The sequence below is a fragment of the Toxorhynchites rutilus genome, chromosome 3 (genome assembly GCF_029784135.1).
Source record: "Toxorhynchites rutilus septentrionalis strain SRP chromosome 3, ASM2978413v1, whole genome shotgun sequence".
Classification (NCBI taxonomy): domain Eukaryota; kingdom Metazoa; phylum Arthropoda; class Insecta; order Diptera; family Culicidae; genus Toxorhynchites; species Toxorhynchites rutilus.
The window spans coordinates 153,921,638-153,941,412 of NC_073746.1; the positions used below are offsets into that span (position 1 = coordinate 153,921,638).

The window sequence follows — 19,775 nt, forward strand, 5'->3', positions numbered from 1 at the left end:
AGGATCGCCTTCAACTATTTCAGAAGGTTTGGAATGCCGGCGCTTGTCGGCGTATATCTTCCCTTTCATCTTCTTAATAGCATCATTATATCGTACTAGCCGACCCGGCCGAGCCGATTTTTTTTTTGTTCTCAATGCCTTCAAACGTATTCTTACTTACGATCATTGGTCCAATTGCAGAACTGTTCATTGATTCATCTTCTAATTAACTCTTTACAATTTCCTTTAATATAAATTTCCTATTATTTCTACCAAACTCGTCATTATAATATCAGATTATTATCAGACAAAATTCTCGTTCAAGGCTTTTCAATCACTTGCAAATAACATGTTTCTCCGTTACATCGAATAAATGTTTGATACAGAAAATATGATAGAATGATGATATCCCTAAATCGGATAATTCCTTCTTCGAGTTCCATTTTTATTTATCTAGATAGAAGAAGATATAGGAGTGCGTTAAAGAGGGGGGAGGAGTTTCTATCCAACAAACATTTATTGCAACATTAAACCTCCACATGCCAAATGTGGGTTCGTTTGCTTGATTAATTCTCGAGTTATAAAGAAATATGTGTTTCATTTGTATGGCAGCCCCCTCTTAGAGAGGGGGGAGGGGTCTCAAACTATCGTAAAAACCTTCCCCGGCCCCAAAAAATCTTACATACAAATTTTCAAGTCGATCGGTTCAGTAGTTTCCGAGTCCATAAGAATCAGACAGACAGAAGTCCATTTATATATATATTAGGCTGTCAAAAAAGTCCTGCGGTATTTCCACGATGTGTCGTTGTAAGCGCGTAGTTCTAGTTGTATTCATTGTATCGAGTCATACTATAGCTTGTTGGAAAGGTATTTATAGTCTATAATATAGTCTTTGGCAGTGTTTTGTTTGGTTAAGTCGTTCGTGAGTTATAGTGTCGCAAATATGGAGCAAAATAAAGAGAAAATCCGACATATTTTACAGTACTACTATGACAAAGGCAAAAATGCATCTCAAGCTGCCAATAAAATTTGTGCAGTTTATGGACCCGATACAGTTTCCATTTCCACCGAACAACGATGGTTTCAACGTTTTCGTTCTGGTGTAGAGGTCGTCGAAGATGCGCCACGCTCCGGAAGGCCTGTCGTCGAAAAATGCGACAAAATCGCTGAATTAGCCGAGAAAGACCGGCATAGTAGCAGCCGTAGCATCGGCCAAGAGCTGGGGATAAGTCATCAAACCGTTATTAACCATTTGAAGAAGCTTGGATTCACAAAGAAGCTCGATGTATGGGTGCCACACACGTTGACGCAAAAAAACATCTTTGACCGTATCGACGCATGTGAATCGCTGCTGAATCGCAACAAAATCGACCCGTTTCGCGGATGGTGACTGGCGATGAAAAGTGGGTCACTTACGACAACGTGAAGCGCAAACGGTCGTGGTCGAAGCCCGCTGAAGCGGCCAAGCCCTCATTAACGGCCAGGAAGGTTCTGCTGTGTGTTTGGTGGAATTGTCAAGGAATAATCTATTATGAGCTGCTTCCCTATGGCCAAACGCTCAATTCGGACCTGTACTGCCAACAACTGGACCGCTTGAAGGTAGCACTCATGAAGAAGAGGCCATCTTTGATAAACAGAGGCCGCATTGTCTTCCATCAGGACAACGCCAGGCCACACACTTCTTTGGTGACGCGTCAGAAGCTCCGGGAGCTCGGATGGGAGGTTCTTTTGCATCCGCCGTATAGTCCGGACCTTGCACCAAGTGACTACCACCTGTTTTCGTCCATGGCGAACGAGCTAGGAAGTCAGAAGTCCTGTAAACGACGAGCTAGGAAAAGAGGCCTGTAAAAATTGGCTATCCGAGTTTTTTGCAATAAGGAAGCGAGAACTCCGGACTAAAAACGGGACACATAAGCAAAAAAAACAAAAACCCATTTTTTAAAGAATTTTCTAGAATGAATGAAACCGAGAATAAAAACATACAATTAAACATTGTTATACAGCCAATCCATACCAAACCGATAGAGCGGTTCTCAGATTTCGTTAAAATAGGTAGTTTTGTTCCTTATCGCGAAATGTTGGACCCGAAATTTTTGGATAAGAGGAAAAAATGATTTTTCGGACCACCTCAATGAAAAAATTAAAAAAACATACATGCTAGACACACATAAAGTATAGTAAAATAGCTAAGTTACACTATAGGAATTCATTTTCCATTTCTGAGAATATTTGCACCCAACGATTTGCAGCTGACAAGGAATATTAGTTCCACCACCTTATGTAATCAAGTCTTATTACTTTAGTTGATGTGTACTCATCAAACAACATGTTTCCATTTATCTGTAAAAGTAGATTGTTACTAATGCTACTTTGAATGGTCAATTAGGAATGAACTTTAAAAAATCCATTCAAACTGTTGTGTGTTTACTAGACTAACGTTCCATTTTTCAACATACTCCAACGGCAGTATCGTAAAATTATCCCCATTTTAAATAGATTTCGTTTACTGTGTTTCATTTGAATCAACAAAACTTCCAAGACCAATTTGCTCCTCACTAGTCAGAAATGCTTCTTTCCTTTTATGTTAAAGGTTATATATTTTTTACAAGTCGTTTATTCTTACGGGCTCTGCTATATAAATTTGCTGAAGCCAAATTCTAAATCTATTCTGCATTCTAAAGTATATTTACAATTTGCTTATTATATGGTTAATAGGATTGAGAATCGATTAAGCGCAGACGATTCGAAGTTGACGAAGTTTTATCATAGAGAGGAGGGGACATAACGAAATTTGGAAATTTTTAATGTTGCCACACGGAGCTCGATAGTTTTGAGGAAAAGATAGATTTGGTCCAACCGAACCAACATATCCCGCACCTATCACGATGGGTTATTTCTCACGAGCCCGAAGAGAGTTTTATATATTCGATCTGGCTACAAGATACACCTCGCACGACCAAACAACATGCTCAATGTCGTGATAACCTTGTTGAAGACAATTTGACGCTGATTAGAATTCTAATAAAAACTTCAAAATTACCGGCAATATCAGTGTCAGATACATCGCCTCTTTGAACAGGACGAATAAATGTTTGCAAGGTCATCCACTGATCTCTGAACAATCTCTGGTTGAAAGCAACCATAGTTTTAAGTATCGGATTTCAGTTAAACAACGGGACACTTTTCTTGTGAAAGAAAATAAGAGCGCAATCTTTCAAAAATACTAAGAATACTCCCAATAGAAGGTCCAAGAGAAAGAAATCGTGTGTTACCCTGCTCAAGCAATTTAGCATCATGTTCACCGACGAAGGCACAAAAACTCTTCAATTTTTCTACACGAATCGTATAAATATGAAGATAATCATAAAGTTTTACACCGAACCTTCAATATCAGTTGCATGTTGAAGACAGTTGTGTGAAATCTCAACGAATACAACAATGTAAATCCCAATTCATTCATCAGATGTTCATTCGAATAAAATTATTGAATGTAATGACAGTACAAATTGATAAAAAGACGGGACAATCAAAATCGGTCGAAAAAAAGGTACTGTCCCGTTAATAACGGTACGTTTGGTCAGCCTAGCACTACGCAAATTTGCATTGACTGCTTTAGCAATTCAGAGTGCCCGCAAAACACCCTGGTTCTGCCTTTCAACAAGCCCGTTCATTTGCGGCCAGTGCGTATCAATCGGATATTCTTCCGAATACAGTGATTTGAGAACTCCTCGCTTGAGAATGGAGGGCCGTTATCGCTGCAGATTGTCTCTGGATATATTTGTTCCATGAAAATAGATTCAAGAGCATCTATAGTTTTAGCCGCTGTGGTGCCTTTCATCTCAATGACCTTTAAAAAAAGACTGTAATAGTCCACTACCACCAGTGATTGTTCTCAAATCCAGTTCCACAAATTATGCAACATTTTGACGTAATTAATGGGAGTTATATGTGATGACCGCTGAAATGAATTTGCGCTGTGCTATTTTTGAAATAATTTAATTATGTTACCTACAACATCGAACCTCATTCGAGGTGTATCGATGTGAAATGATTACATAGATTCAGGCGGATGACCTGCATGGAAAAACTTTGAACAGCCCTCAAATAGACAGCATCGTTTATGATGTTCAAAGCACCAAAACACCTGAGATGTGGGTGGCTTTATTGGTTTTGAAATCTATTGATAGCTGCGTTAGCTGAGATGTAAGCGCTTTTATAGTTTTTGAACTCCACTGATAGCTCTGTTGTTGGCAGAGATACCAACCTTCCTGATTTTTCAGGAGTTCCCAGACTTTTAGGCACGCTCCCTGATATCCTGACGAACACTCAATTTATCCTGATTTTTCTGAAATGATCCTGATTTTTCCTGATTTTTGTACTCTTTACATTATTCGTAATAAATATACTGGTTTCCATGCCAAAGTTTTCTGTCATGATAGTTCTCCGGTTCGTACTTGTATATATCTTACATTAAGTTGAATTCACGAGACCCAAAGCTGTACTTAACTTTTTTTTATCACTACCCTCAATTGTTTCATGGCTTTCTAAAACAGTGCTGGAAAATTCCATAAAACCAGATTGTCTGGCGAATTTATGAAATTACAACGAAATTAAGTTTGAGGAACAACATCGCTTTATTGAGGATAATGTGTATGTAGATGTATCCCAGAATTATTAATGTAGGAATACGTTTCAGAATGTAAAATTACTCAAGAGAAAATTGTCGAATCCACAGTCAATATAAAAAGATTTTATATGTAATTTGTTCGTCTGATTCAAAGTAGAATCAACTTTAATGATGGGACTATGGTAAATATATCTAGAACCGTACTAAATATCATAAAAATTAGGGAAAATTCAACAAGTCTTCCACTGCTGATATGCTTTCCTCGTTTGTTGATTAAAGATTCATTCCAAAGCATGGATGATTTTTTTTTTATTATCCCATTTATTTATTTAAGGCTCATTAGCATTTTAGCTGTAACAGAGCCAAATTTTAATCGTGTACATGTCGCATGGTTATCATATATCTATAACTAGCACATTACACAGTTGCCATTCGCCTGTATTCCTTCTATATGGTACATTCACACAGTAGCCATTTAGGCGTAAGAGTATTCTTTCTGTTCTTCCATTATCCAGTTGGACCACCGGACAGCGGAGACAGTTGAATGATAATTGTTAGGTTATTTATAGAACAGCAGCCCGATGTGTCTTGCAGAGCAGAGCAGTTGTATGGATGAATCGATCTTATTTCGACCGTGGATCGATCTCCATCGCTGATGATTGTTGCGTGGACGTAGCTATTCTGTAACAACACAAAGATGGTCAATGAGGGTCCTGAGATTTGAACTCACGATCGATCGCTTACTAAGCGAACGCGCAACCAATGTGGCTACGGAGACCCCCAAGCATGGATGATGAATACAGTGAAAATTTTAATATTTATTTCTCTGCAATTGACTGTAGTGATGCTGTAGGTTTTCCAGAAAAAATATAAACAATCAAAAAGTTAGGCGAAACACTAGCATTTCCGCTTATGCCAGGCTTTATACCATGCTTATTAATTCTTTTACATATTCGGTCTTCGCCCGAAGGGAGATATACTCTGTTTCTGGTGGGATTTGGAATGGATTCTGTATGGCTCGCAGCAGTTTTCGACGAGGAAACAAACATGTTCTGGGAGGATAGAATATTTGAGCTGTGTGAATGATGGCGAAAGATTGCGAAACAGAACTATGAATATAAAATTAAAATATAATGCTTTGATGTTTTTGTTGTCCAAAAAATCGGCATTAACTTTTCGGACAACCCAATATGAGCTATCCTGATTTATCCTGATTTTTATTTTCATTCCTCCTGATTTTTTAAAATTATAGTTGGTTGTTGGGATCATCTGAGCACATAAAAAGAGATAGACGATAGCGGGGTCCTGACTTCGAACGATACCATACTAAAGATTATTATTTTTTCTTGAATTTTGAATGAATCTCATAAACACGTTCGTCGCACTGTCACCCTAATATGAATGACACTTTTCTCATTCAATTTGAAGAGTATTTTTAAAAGGAATTTGAGGGAATAGACAACTAGATATAAATATATGATTCGATTCTCGTTCTGGACGGGGGATTTTTCTACAAGGAAATTTCCTCCGATTTGCACTGTGGTCACGTGTATGCTAGAACTTGCCAATCAGATTATGCCTTAAATGTTATTTGGCATAGAAATCTCAACCAAGTACTAAGAAAGATGGGATTGGGGGGATTTGGACATACGGGGTGATTTACCACCCCTTTATCTCAAAAAGTACGGCTCAACTTGGATTTTTTTATAATGTCATTTCCGTATTTTTTCCGTATTTTATTTCCGTTGTTTTATAATTGTTGAACCGTATCTACCTAACATAAAAAAACTTTGATAATATTGACCAGGTGGAGAAAAACGGTAGCATGAACACAGCAAGCACTTTGATTGTCAGAAATTGTGATTTTTTTTTGTTACGCAGTGGCTTCAACTGGTGGAGGGGGGGGGGGGGTTGCGTAGAGGGCGGACCGCCCCCGGGTGCATGATTTTAGGGGTGCAAAATAAACCGAATTTCTATGAAAGAATTGGATAAATATGATTTTTGACGGGAACTGGGGGTTCAAATCGACTCTTCCGCCCCAGGTGCAAACGCTTAACTCGACGCCACTGCGTACACGATTCCAGCCCTTCTGGTTATCTGAAACAAAAAATTCGAACATATTCTGAATCAGTAAAGATGCCGCTATCTCATGAGAAACATCTTTTTTGACAAAATGGCGGCTGTTTAAAAAACGAAATGAGGATTAAAACCTTTTTTCTTACGTTTCCCGTTTTTTTTAAATTTGAAAATTTTTTAAAAATATCGTTTTCTAGATTAGATATTCATGCGATAGAGAGATGCATGCAGATTCGACATGAATCGGTTCAGTAGAACTTGAGATATCGTGTACGCCAGTTTGAAAAAACTAGTTTCAAGAAAAACGTGTTTGAAGTTCATTGTTATGGCCGTACCATGTTAAATACCTCATCACTAAAATGGCTCTGACTCGGTAAATATCGGACTTTCGATTAGTCCGTTCTAGGGTATATTCTTGAATGCCTAAGCTACAGAAATATGAAGCAAAAAAATTTTTTTTTTCAATTTTCTAGACTTGAATACTACCTTAAACAAGCTTTTTTGTGTATTGTGCAGTACAGTTCTGTTCGCCTACAGAAGAGGAACAATTTGATGCAGCGAAACTGTAAGTTTGATAACAATAAATGAAAATAATTGCAATTTAATTTTTGCATGTAGTGCGGGGTGACATGGTCACGTTTCTGTGGGGTGAATTGGTCCGACAGGTTTGAGGCTTTTCTTTAGACTAATTGATTCCAGATGCCGCTGAATTGCAAAAGAAAGGATAGGCAGACAACTTTGCAAGAAGGAAGAGCTTGAAAGAGCAATGCAGGCCATCAAGGACGAATTTTCTTTGACCGAGCATATCGATCTCAGAACACTGTTACTGATTTTTACATTATCCCATAATACTTTACCTAAACATAAGTATGTTTTTTTCGATGAACAACCACAGTGGACCAAATCACCCAGCATCAAATTTTAATGTCCAAAAATCATTTTATTTTATTTTATGAAGCTTGATATAATGATTAAACATTATTGATTGTTTGTAGCTCAGTGTACAATGTGACATTTTATAATAAGATCGTATTGGTTTGGAAATATTAGGATCCTCATTTCCCCTTATACCACATTGAGACGACAGAGTTCATCTAGTTCCTCTGAAAAAGAACAAGAATAAGAAGACTAATAATAAAATCAACGACTAAACAAGTCATACCATCGGTACTTTGTGTACCTGCAGGCATAAAATAAACCACATTCGAGATCCTTAGCTTTTAGTCTAGTAACCCCTGTCTCTACCTCCTTGCGGTACCGACTAGGGTACGAGTAACCATAATGAAGATTGGTTGAGCAACCTCGGTGGGATCTTGGTCATATTCTGACTGAAGGAGAGCGTGCTTCAACATCTCGATTTCCAACAGTTTATTAGCTTCGCCGAAGACGTGGGCATAATTAGATGAACACATGCAACGATGAACACCAGAACAGCGCGTAGACAGGAGACCAAAACGACGTTGAAGAAGACTACATCGGTGCAGTGAACAATGAGGATGTAACAACTCATACGATGGGTGAAGTTAAGGAGGCCATTATTAGCTAAAGAACCCCAAAGCTTCTGGTGAGGATGGCCTCGCAGTGGAACTCTTTAAGGCAGCCCCGGCGAAACTTATACATTGTATGCACCGGTTGATAGTCAGGATCTGGCACACAGAACAGCCACCAGAGGAGTGGAAAGAAGGGGTAATCTGCCCCATATATAAAAAGGGCAACAATGGATGGTAACTACAAAATTCTGTCTCAGATCCTCTTTCGCCGTTTATCGCCAATAGTAAGTAGATTTGTGGAAAGTTATCAGGCCGGATTCATGCCCAGGACGACGGACCAAATCTTTACACTGCGGCAGATGAATATCAGATCCCTACGCACCACATCTTCGTCGATTTCAATCAAAAACTTGAAGAATCTCCTACTTTTTTGCTCGACAATGTGATTAATTGACGTACACGGTTTCTGGTTATAGATCACTGCTTAAAAACTTAGCTAATCTTCTGTTCTTTCCCTTCTCGAGTTTAGACATTTGTTTTTTTGTGTTTGTGTGTTTTTACCATCTTCACTGCTCACTGCACTGCTTTCGCACTCACGAAGAATATGAAATAAAAAAAACTCCGCCGGCGAATGACGGATTCCTATAGCAGCATATCCGAAAAAAACTTGAAACTATTGAGAACCAGAGTAGAGGATCCAAGCCCCTAAGGAGAACGATTGTATGTTGTTATCTATGACTTTTACCGGAAGAAAGATAACTCTCCGCCGTCGCGAATGGAGTTCTATAAAGTGTTTACGCTATGAAAAACAGAAGATATAGCCGAGACGATTGATTTTAGAGGAGTTCTCTGGGTTACCTTCTCAGGTTTCCCACAGTTAACTTTCCATCGTTGCCATCGTATTTCGATTCAAAAATATGCCATAAATAATATAATATATAGCCGGTCCAATTAATTGTACAGGTTTTCCTATTCAGTTTACTTTCCCCGCATGTTAGTATTTAATAATCTTTCCCGCATGTTGTTCGAAGATTGTCGGATTTCCATTTCGTCGAATGGTACCTATGTAAACGGATGTTAATGGAAGGATGATTACTCGGTTTTCATATTCATATCAATTAAAGTAAATGGAACACAAACACAAATGGAACACCCTGATTTATTTTCTGAACTTTAGAATGATTTGGTGGACCTATAACAGCTGATGTTTATATAAACTGAAAGCCAGCCTATCACGTGAGCTCTATAAACTATTTTGGGTAAGTTATGAACATTGCACCAGTCGTGGTTGAAATAGTCGGTCAATTGGTCTGAACTTATGAATGTTTTGGAGGACCTAGAACATATAATATTTATATAAACTCAAAGACATTGTAGCATGTTGTTGCTTGGGTAGACACCACACGCACTGCGCGCTAACCGTAGTATAAGCAGGAGAAAAATAACACTGAGAGTGTGTAAGACATGAAAGATCGATCCAAGGTAAATACACATTGGATTGATCGAACTAAAAATATCAAAAAACAGAATCGGTTAAGAAATAGGAAGGGTGAGGGAGGGATAATTTTTATGTATCGTTAATTTATTTTACAAAAACTTGGTAAAATGAAGCAACCATAAAAAAACTGGATAAAACTGGACAATATTTGAAAAAAACTGGAAGATTTCAGGATTTAACTGTTTAACTGGATCGAGGAAAAAAACTGGAAGAATCCAGTTTAAACTGGAACATTGGCAACGCTGGCTATGGAGAATCATGGACGAACACGGCTCTCCTCGGTCTGTCGGATTCGTTCAAGATTCACAGGGGACTTCGACGAAACGATGGACTCTTCTGTCTACTCTTCAAAGTGGCGCTGGAAGGTGTTAGACGGAGAGCGGGCTTCAACATGTGGGGCACGATTCTCAACAAGTCTATTCAGTTTATCTGCTTCGCGTCAAAACTCTACAATATATCTCTATAGCGAATATCTAAGGGAATCAACCACGAAGAGAGCCACAATAAGTAGTTGATTAAAACTACTCCAGGAAGATCTGTAACGACCCTAATTCCTCCATATATGTATGTAGAGCTGCTTGGAGAATTCCTCGCCAAACCATTCTTCATATTTCATTGAAGCACACTTGCGAAAAGCACAGAAATTTGAAGGTAGAAGAATTAGCTTGTAGAATTGATTTTGGAAAAATAAAATAGTCGAGAGTTGCACGCTAACAGGATTGGTCGAGTTTTAGTTGTATGAAAGAAAGCCAAGACCGTTCGGGCAACGCTACAGATCATGAGGTGAGGTGGATACATTGCTGAGTATTGTACTTAGCTTTGGTGTCTGGCGCTGCTAATTAGTGGGACGTGAACTGTATGAAGTACTTTATCTTTATCCCTGAATGTATCTGAGCTCCATGTGAAGGGCGACACTTTAATAGTTTTTAATTTTTCAATAGTTTCAATAGGGTATGTGATTCACGATAAAAGTGGATACATAACGTACTGTTAACTTTACCGTTGTTTGCCGAGAAAAGGAAATGCACTTATTTATTGGAACTAAAATCCTGTAGAGTATGGAGAGTAAGAACGTTACAAATTTAAGCGTACATAAAAGTGATCGACCAGCAATTTGAAGTAAGACGTTATAACGAGCCAACAGTTATTTGAATCAAGAGATTATTTCTATGTCATGTCTTAAAACAACGTCATGTTTTCAAGCGAATTTGTTTTATTGCAGAACACAAATCTTCTGAATGATCCAGCCTTGAAACGACAGTTTTCGTATTTTCTTACATATTCTTGTAGAGGAAGTAAAAACCTTCCGATCGATACGTCTTATATGAATAATTTGAGTGATATTTAAATTATACTCGATGAGAACTGAAGAAAAAAAAACACTGCCTTACTAACTTAAATGCGTAAGTCTTAGTTTGATTCAAAATCTACTGGAAAACAAAACATCAAAAACTGATTGCCCCGATCCGATAAGATCATCAGAGCATTCCCGAACCTTGAAGTTTAGGGCGACTTTCCAGTGGACAGCAAGGCCATCAAACCGCCAGCACCGGCCATGGAGAGAATGTAGTTGAAGGTAGGTGTGAACGAACGCAACAGATAGAAACTGGCGAAGATTACGATCGCCAGGAAAAGAGCGTTATTGTAGAAGATCGAAAATGTGGTAGCCTCGTACTCGGCGACATCGTTTTTCTTCCACAGAATGCGCTCATCTTTCTCCTTTCGGCTAATTTTCTTATCGTCAGCCAAGAGAGCGGTCATTTCACGCGTAACGGCATCCTCCCGTTTGTTGGCGATTTTGTGCTTTAGCGTGAATTTGGTATTCTTGTATGCCATCGCCATCAGGTAGGTACATAATCCGGTTACAACCGCGAAGAACACCAACGAGGGCAACAGTTCCATTTGATGCACCCTCCAGAAGAGCCCTGGAAATAGCAAATTTTGTGAACTAGAACCAACATGTTTGCTGGAAATACTTACAAATAGGAACAGTGGAAATAATGAAAGCATTTCCGTAGAATAATGCGTTCGACTTGGTGCTCACGTTCCGGCTGAAATCCTGCAGCAACAATTCCTCCTCTTTGGTGAATCCAGAGGTCGTTTGATCGGCCATTGTAATAGGAGAATAACTAAATTTTACGCGAAATCCACAATCTATGCCAACATATAGTTTCTTCACTGGACCACCTTACGCGGCTGAAATGTGGCACTACAGGGGCGAAAGTGTTCGACTTCGAACTGCTGCCGATGAATTCGATAAATGCTTTCAAATACGAGAGACGTAGCCGATACGTGTCAAGAGTTTGACGATGTGGACAACTAGTTGAAGCCCGCTTTGTTTCTATGCCCGCCTAATGTCAAAAGGCATATACGTATATTTGATGCACTGTACAAAATATGTTTCCTAAATTAAGATCATGTTAGGCCATCTACACACTAGGTAACCTAAGCTGGAAACCAACTTAACACGTTTAACCCCAACCGAAAATGAACTTTTCGTCTGGCCCCCATCGGTTTCAGTGAATCGAGAGTCGATAAATATCATTTTATAACTTTGTTGTTGTCGTTCCCATTGCCGACACTCTCCAAACGAAAAGTCTGCTGTCGGTCCGGTGAGATCGGCGCAAAAAAGACAAGCAAAAAATTCAGTGTCAGTCCTTAGGGATCGACGCGGGGCTTATACAGACATACAACTGTACTTGCGCTGTACTTCGAAAATTGTATGTCTGTCACCATGTACAGCGCTAGAACCATGCAAGCATCTCGGTACAATCACTGTATCTGTACCGATCTGTTTCACCGTTATACATGGCTACAGTTGTACTGTGCGCAGCGCCATAGACGGTTAGTGGTGGGTAGCATGAACAAACTGAATCAAAACACTTGGTAAAGATTCTTTTCATTGACTTTCTCTTGAGTTAATAATTCCTATTGGAAGCTTGTTTGTTGTATTTGATAGTTTAGATGCCAAATAAAAACCTTTTTCATTGAAATATGTGGTGAAAATTGGTCAAATTTCTGATTGTCAGTTTGACATGCGGTACAACGTAGAACCAAAGTATGTTTTTTTTATTATAGTGACTTTCAACACATTTCGGCTGGTTCGTCACTTTTACTTCCTTTTTTGGAAGAATGTCGGGAGTGAGAATTGAACTCGTGATCTCTGCATGAGAGGTATGGATGTTACCAATACGCCAGATCGCCTCCTCAACCTAAGTATGTGAGTCATGCCACCGTGGTACCTGTACAACGTTGTACACGTACAACGCTAGTACAGCTGTATGTTTGTCCATAAAAAAGGTTGAGAGTATGTGTAATCAAATGCATACACACTAGACAACTGGCAACTCAGGTTGAACCGACTTTTTCGATTCAAATCAACATTTTGAGTCGCACGCGATATGTGTTGGGAACTTCTCCGTTCAATTACTGTTGACATTTTGATTTCTGAGTCGTTAAGTTTCAATATTTGTCAGAGGTAATACTCAACAATGTTTCCTAGATCGGCCCGGCTTGTAAAAACACGAATGAAACGTATGTATTTTGCTAATTTGATATATTATTTTATAAATTTGGGTTACATTGGGCCTGATCACGAACGTCACTTCACGGTGAAAACGAAATGAAGTACATACAAATGGCATACAATTCATTTCGTTTTCAACGTGAAGTGACGTTCGGGATCAGGACCATTGTTTTCAGGTGAAGCAAACTGATGTGTTAAAATAGAAAATGATCTGCGTGAAATCAGCCGAATCGGAAGAGTTCAATCAGGTTCTTGGTGCGAACTATGTTGGCCCGGTACCAGTGGGGAGACACATTTTCGTATTCCAAGCAGATGTTCCCAATGTGGCTCTTATTCCGGAGCATGACGCAGTTGGACTGGAAGTTACTCTTTACACATGTTCATATCGTGGTCAAGGATTCACGGGAGTCGGTTACTTTATAAAAAATGATTACTGAGATCGAAAATCGTGAAAGAGCTCTGCAGCAAACCATTGTTTCATTAAATGACGATGACACTTCTTGCCTCTAAACCACGTTGGACACGATTCAAAATGAATTAAAATGATGCGTTTTCAAGTAACACCGGATCTAAAAATGAAATAAAGAGAAAGAATTAAATGATCGCTGAGCACAGTGTGGGTGATACTTTAATGGATACTGCTTTAACCACTGTCGGAATGATGTCAAGAATTCAATAAAAAATTAAACGAAATGCTAAACGTGAATGTTTTACTAGAATTATTTTTCATTATGTCTTTTTCATGTAACCAAAAAATCTGTAGTGAAAAAAGCAGGTTTTCAGACTTCCCCTCCCCCTCCGTGGACAAGCGTGGACATTTTCATACCCCTACCCCCCTTGGTCCCCCCTTGGACATTTTAATTTCAATGTTTTTTTTAATTAATTTTTTTTTTGAATTTAATTTTTTTTTAATTAAAATTAATTAATTAAGAAAATAACTGAACTGCGCCATTGTTGTTGTACAATAGAGAAATAAGTGTATAACAAAGCACATGTTTCATTTAATTTTGAAATACTTGTGAGTATATAATATTTTTTCGAAGTAAAAGTTGCCGGTGTTGGTGTATGTGAATGCTACCATACGATTTCCATGGGGAAATATTTGACATTTCATTCACGGGACGGGACGTTGTATGTGCAGCGCACTTAATATGTAAGTACCGTTACATCCATTTCCAATAGACAAAATATATCAGTCTACATAATTTTTGCATTCGCTCATCCTTTCTCACAACACCCATTTCTCGTTTGAGAAATTGTTGAGTAAACATCGTTTGCCAGTGCGCGTAGAGCGGGAATTCCTTCTTAAGATTCATTGCAACTCTAATAAATGGCCGAAAGACGTGGTCTTACGTTGATCGCACTTGATTGAAAAATCACAAAACCAAATGTATTTGATCGCAGTATTATATGGATAGAAAGCATAATAAACTCAGGTGGACATTTTAATTTTAATGTTTTTTTTTTAAATTTATTTTTTTTTATTTAAAATTAATTAATAAAGAAAATAACTGAACTGCGCCTAAATTCCATTTTAATACCATTTCAGTTCATTTTATTTCAAATTTTACTAGCTGTACCAGCTTTGCTGTGGCCCATTGTTGTTGTACGAAATGAGTGTATAACAAAGCACATGTTTCGTTTAATTTTGAAATATTTGTGAGTATATAATATTTTATCGACGTAAAAGTTGCCGGTGTTGGTGTATGTGAATGTTACCATACGATTTCCATGGGGAAATATTTGACAGCGCACTGTCAGCGCACTTAATATGTAAGTACTGTTACATCTAATACCATAGACAGACATACAACTATACTAGCGTTGTACGTGTACAGCGTTGTACAGGTACCAAGGAAGCATGACACACATACTTCGGTTGTACATTGTACCGCATGCCAAACTGACAATCATAAATTTGAATTTATTGCATTGTATTTTCACCAATATTTCAATGAAAAAGGTTTTTATTTAGCGTCTAAACTATCAAACACAACAAATAGGTTTCCAATCTGAGTTATTAACTCAAGAAAAAGTCAATGAAAAGAATATTTACCAAGTGTTTTGATTCAGTTTGTTCATGCTACCCACCACTAACCATTAAGCCGGGTTCAGACGGTGCGAGCAAGCATACGAGTCGGTCTAGTCAGTTACTGCAGTGCAGCTACTCACACCGTGTGAACACATCATGCCAGTTATTGTCATGTGTGATCCGGCGTGCGAGCTACTTCAAAGTTTTTTGAATTTACTCGCACTCGCATGCTTCAAAACGTCAAAAACAGAATTTAGCGTTCGAATCAGGGATGCCAAATGTAAAGAAATGTCTCTATTTTTAAGATATTTGAAAATATGCGAAGATATTTATAGACTTGAAAATTATTGGAAAAACAAATAAAACCCTCATAGTTTCTTAACGAAATCATTGTTATTCTGTTTTGCACGCTGGCGGGGCACGTTTTCTTTTTGAGATAGTTTTCTGGAGAATGTCTAATATAGAATCATTATCAGGCACAATTTTCATTCAAAATTCACTCACAACTTGCGAAAAAAAGTAAGGTTCTAAGAAACAGAATACATATTCGATTTAAAAAAGTACATTTTCATTCATTATTTTAATTTTTGACGCGTGTGAATAAAATTTTAAAAAGTCTTCTAGACTATCATTTAAAGCATCACATACTTCCGGAATTATCTTAGCTATGGATGCTTTCGAGATTCTAAAAAATATCGACAACAATCTGAACAATATTCCAGAAGAAAGGCATATCAATGTCATTTATATTATCACTCTTGCAGGTACAGCATCCTTCATGAGTGTATCTTGGCGTTGTATTTGTGGAGCAATTAAATTCAACAGTTTTTCCACTTGTTCAGGTGTTATTCTCAACACTGCTCTGTAATCTCTATAAAATTGTGTAATGATACATTCAACTGAAAACCTAAGATGAAAACTACCAATAAAGAAGTCGATTTCGGACCAATCATTTGACAAATTCGGACCTGATTGCTGTTTCTGACTATTTGATGGACATTTGAAAAATCGCCTGGCATCCCAGGTAAACCCGTGCCGTAGTATCTAGTTTCTCGCCAGCAGCTCACACTATGTGAACGGACAAGGCGAGTCAACCAATTGTCAAGCGAGTCCACCGGGTCAGTAGCTGCTCATTGTCAAGTCAGCTACTAGCAACGTATAAATGGGCCTTTAGTGGCGCCGCGCACAGTACAACTGTAGCCATGTACAGCGGTAATACCAGGGACAGACATACAGCTGTACTTGCGTTGTACGTGTACAGCGTTGTACAGGTACCATCGTACCATGACAGACATACTTTGGTTGTACATTGTACCGTATGTCAAACTGACAATCAGATATTTTTCCAATTTCCACCACATATTTCAATGAAAAAGGTTTTTATTTAGTATCTCAAATATCAAACACAACAAAAAAGTTTCCAATCTGAGTTATTAACTTAAAAGAAAGTCAATGAAAAGAACGTTTATCAAGTGATTTGATTCTGCTTGTTCATGCTACCCACCACTAACCGTCTATGGCGCTGCGCACAGTACAACTGTAGCCATGTACAGCGATTGTACCGAGTTGCTTGCATGGTTCTAGCGCTGTACATGGTGACAGACATACAATTTTCGAAGTACAACGCAAGTACAGCTGTATGTCTGTCATAAGTATTACAGGTCTGTCCAATCAGTTAGTTGTCGAATTATTACTTACTGTAAACAAAAATGTTGAAACTCCAATTTTTTCGTGTACATTTGCCACTACTGAAGTGACATTGTTTTTGTATAGGATGCGAACGATTAACTAAAGTCTGTGTTCCAATAAAATAAATTAGAAAAGACGTAAATATATCGGTCCCAGTCAAAATGGGCCATGATATTCGAAGTTACGATTTGAAAGTAGAACTAGCAAAATGCTTCAATGGTCACGGTATTGTATATTTAGCCCAGCATCTACCATCGAAACAACATGTTGCAATTAAAAAGTTCCTGTTGGAAGATGTTAAGAATGATTTCGGTTTAGTTATGGTAAATACTGTATTGATTTGATGAAATTGTCATAACTTATTGGTGTGCAATTTTAGGAAGAATCGAAACATTTACGAGAATTTAATCATCCCAACATTCTCAGTTATTACACCGCTTTTGTGCACAATACAGATTTGTATTTCGTCCTACCGTTGATGTGCTACGGATCCTGCCGGGATACAATGAGTAATTATTTTGAAACAGGATTCCCGGAGATCATACTGGCGTGTGTTTTACGAGATGTTATTCAGGGGTTGGAGTATTTACACAGAAAAGGCTACATACATCGTTCCATCAGAGCCAGTCACATTTTCCTGAATGAATCCAGAGCCATTATCGGTGGTTTCCGAGTGTGTACCAGCTTCTTGGGTGAGGGTAAACGGGTGAAAAATATGCACGAGCTTCCTCCGCACTCCACCAAAAGCCTCAACTGGCTTGCACCAGAGGTACTTGCGCAGAATCTTTTGGGTTATACGGAAAAATCGGACATCTATAGTTTAGGAATTACAGCATGTGAGCTTGCCAACGGGGTTGAACCCTTCAGCAACTTTCAAACCACATTGATGCTAACCGAAAAGATGCGCGGTTATCAACCACTCCTGTTGGATTGCACAACGATTCCCAGCGAAGAAGTTTTTGCTCAAGCAATGGATACCGGCGTTGGAGACAGCAGCTCTTCGCAAACACGGCAGATATACGCTTCGAGACAGTTTTCCGACGCATTACACAAGCTAGCGGAACTCTGTTTGATTTCGTGAGTCGCGTTTTAATACTTGGAATAGTAAACGTTTGTCACAACTCTATTTTCTAGTAATCCGAATGAAAGACCAAACGCTACGGAATTGCTCAACCATCAAGTCTTCAAACAGTGCAAACATACAAGCATACGCGAACAGTTTGCTGCAAATGGGATAGAGACTGCAGACTTCAACACGATCGAAGGTAAAATTTGTTGTTCTTTTTAAGGCATTGTACTTAATTGCTGAAAATATCCACTCTCTGACTAAGAAAATATAAATCATTGGAGCTTTTTTGTCGTTATACCATAAAGACCACGTGTACTACGTATCAAACAATGGTTATTATACAAGCAAATATCTTCTTCTAATTCCAGACTTCGATCTTAATCTGTCACACGAATTTGCCGGGATGTCGATGGACACTGGCGGAGACATCTTTGAATGGGATTTTGGAGAATCCTAATCCTGTCGATCATTCCGGGTTCAACACATTTGCTCATCTCAAACAACATGTTCACAAAATCTCATACAAAACAGGTCAAGTTATAATTTGTTCATGTTTTAGTCATTGTTACTCAGTTTTGTCTTCGACAAGGTCATTTAATAAAACTGCAAATTATTTAAAATTGCCATATTTCGTTTATTGCTTATCGATAAAGCCCGAAAAATGTATTAAGTAATTGTTAGTTCTATGCGGTCGTATGTCTGCTCTCAATCACCAAATCTTTTTTATCCTTCCGGTCGTTTATTCTCAGCCACCACAGCAAAGAACTCGTGACCGGAAAAATCGCCCCGGAAAACAATTGCAACATGAACAACCGCTCAAAAAAACAGGAAGTCGGTTATATTTGTGGTATAATCGCAAGGGTGACGTAGGACTATCGTTGATTTAGTGATCATCTGTTTTTAGTTGCATCTGAATCAATTCTGAATGAATGAATAAATGAATATTTGAGGAACTTCGAAAACGAGAGCGTTACGTTGAAGGCACAATATTCAGCAAAAGAGGCAATCACACAAAAGTTATATAATACATAATACATTGCTTGTATTGTGATGTGATTTGTATTCCATTTCCAATAGACAGAATATCTGTTGCATCAAATCAGTCTACATAATTTTTGCGTTCGCTCATCCTTTCTTACAACACCCATTTCTCGTTTGAGAAATTGTTGAGTAAACATCGTTTGCCAGTGCGCGTAGAGCGGGAACTCCTTCTTAAGTTTCATTGCACCTCTAATAAATGGCCGAAAGACGTGGTCTTACGTTGATCGCACTTGATTGAAAAATCACAAAACCAAATGTATTTGGTCGCAGTATTATATGGATAGAAAACAGTATAAACTCTTTCGCTTGAATGTAATTTTCAATTCCAAGGAATTGGCAGATTATTTTTCAGCAACGATAACATCTTTCCGGAATCTTCTCGATGCTGGATGCTGGTAATTTGTTCGTCTGATTCAAAGTTGAATAAACTTTAATGATGGGTCTATGGTAAAAATATCAATAATCGTACTAAATATCATAAAAATTTGGAAAAATTCAACAAGTCTTTCCTCTGCTGGTATTCTTTCCTCATTTGTTGAGTAAAGATTTATTTCAAAGCATGGATGATGAATTCAGTGAAAATTTGAATATTGAATCTCTGCAATTGACTGTAGTGATGCTGCAGGTTTTTCGGAAAAAATCCAAACGATCAAAAAGTCAGGCGAAACACTAGCATTTCCGCTTATGTGAGGATATATACCATTCTCATTAATTCTTTTACATATCCGGTCTTCGTCTGAAGGTAGGA

At 38.2% G+C, this 19,775-nt stretch overlaps 2 protein-coding genes across 2 annotated transcripts; one reads left to right on the forward strand and one right to left on the reverse strand.

The window, feature by feature from the left end:
- Positions 1 to 10,865: 10,865 nt before the first annotated feature.
- LOC129780553 (translocon-associated protein subunit gamma) lies at positions 10,866 to 11,981 on the reverse strand. Its single transcript, XM_055788934.1, has 2 exons — positions 11,651 to 11,981; positions 10,866 to 11,595 (listed from the first exon to the last, which is right to left on the reverse strand). Exons 1-2 carry the CDS (start codon positions 11,781 to 11,783, stop codon positions 11,174 to 11,176), a joined length of 555 nt encoding a protein of 184 aa, XP_055644909.1. The 5' UTR covers positions 11,784 to 11,981; the 3' UTR covers positions 10,866 to 11,173.
- A 4,925-nt stretch (positions 11,982 to 16,906) lies between these two features.
- LOC129780552 (STE20-related kinase adapter protein alpha) lies at positions 16,907 to 18,606 on the forward strand. Its single transcript, XM_055788933.1, has 4 exons — positions 16,907 to 17,240; positions 17,297 to 17,994; positions 18,052 to 18,182; positions 18,355 to 18,606. The coding sequence occupies exons 1-4, from the start codon at positions 17,079 to 17,081 to the stop codon at positions 18,441 to 18,443; spliced, it is 1,080 nt and encodes a 359-aa protein (XP_055644908.1). The 5' UTR covers positions 16,907 to 17,078; the 3' UTR covers positions 18,444 to 18,606.
- The last annotated feature ends 1,169 nt before the right edge of the window (positions 18,607 to 19,775 follow it).

Bases quoted from the DNA above. Each gene is read 5' to 3' on its own strand.
- LOC129780553 (XM_055788934.1), bottom strand. From the start codon at position 11,783: ATGGCCGATCAAACGACCTCTGGATTCACCAAAGAGGAGGAATTGTTG. The intron at 11,596-11,650 runs GTAAGTATTTCC...TGCTATTTCCAG, and splicing joins TATTTCCACTGTTCCTATTT to GGCTCTTCTGGAGGGTGCAT.
- LOC129780552 (XM_055788933.1), top strand. From the start codon at position 17,079: ATGGGCCATGATATTCGAAGTTACGATTTGAAAGTAGAACTAGCAAAA. The intron at 17,241-17,296 runs GTAAATACTGTA...GTGCAATTTTAG, and splicing joins ATGATTTCGGTTTAGTTATG to GAAGAATCGAAACATTTACG. The intron at 17,995-18,051 runs GTGAGTCGCGTT...TCTATTTTCTAG, and splicing joins GCGGAACTCTGTTTGATTTC to TAATCCGAATGAAAGACCAA.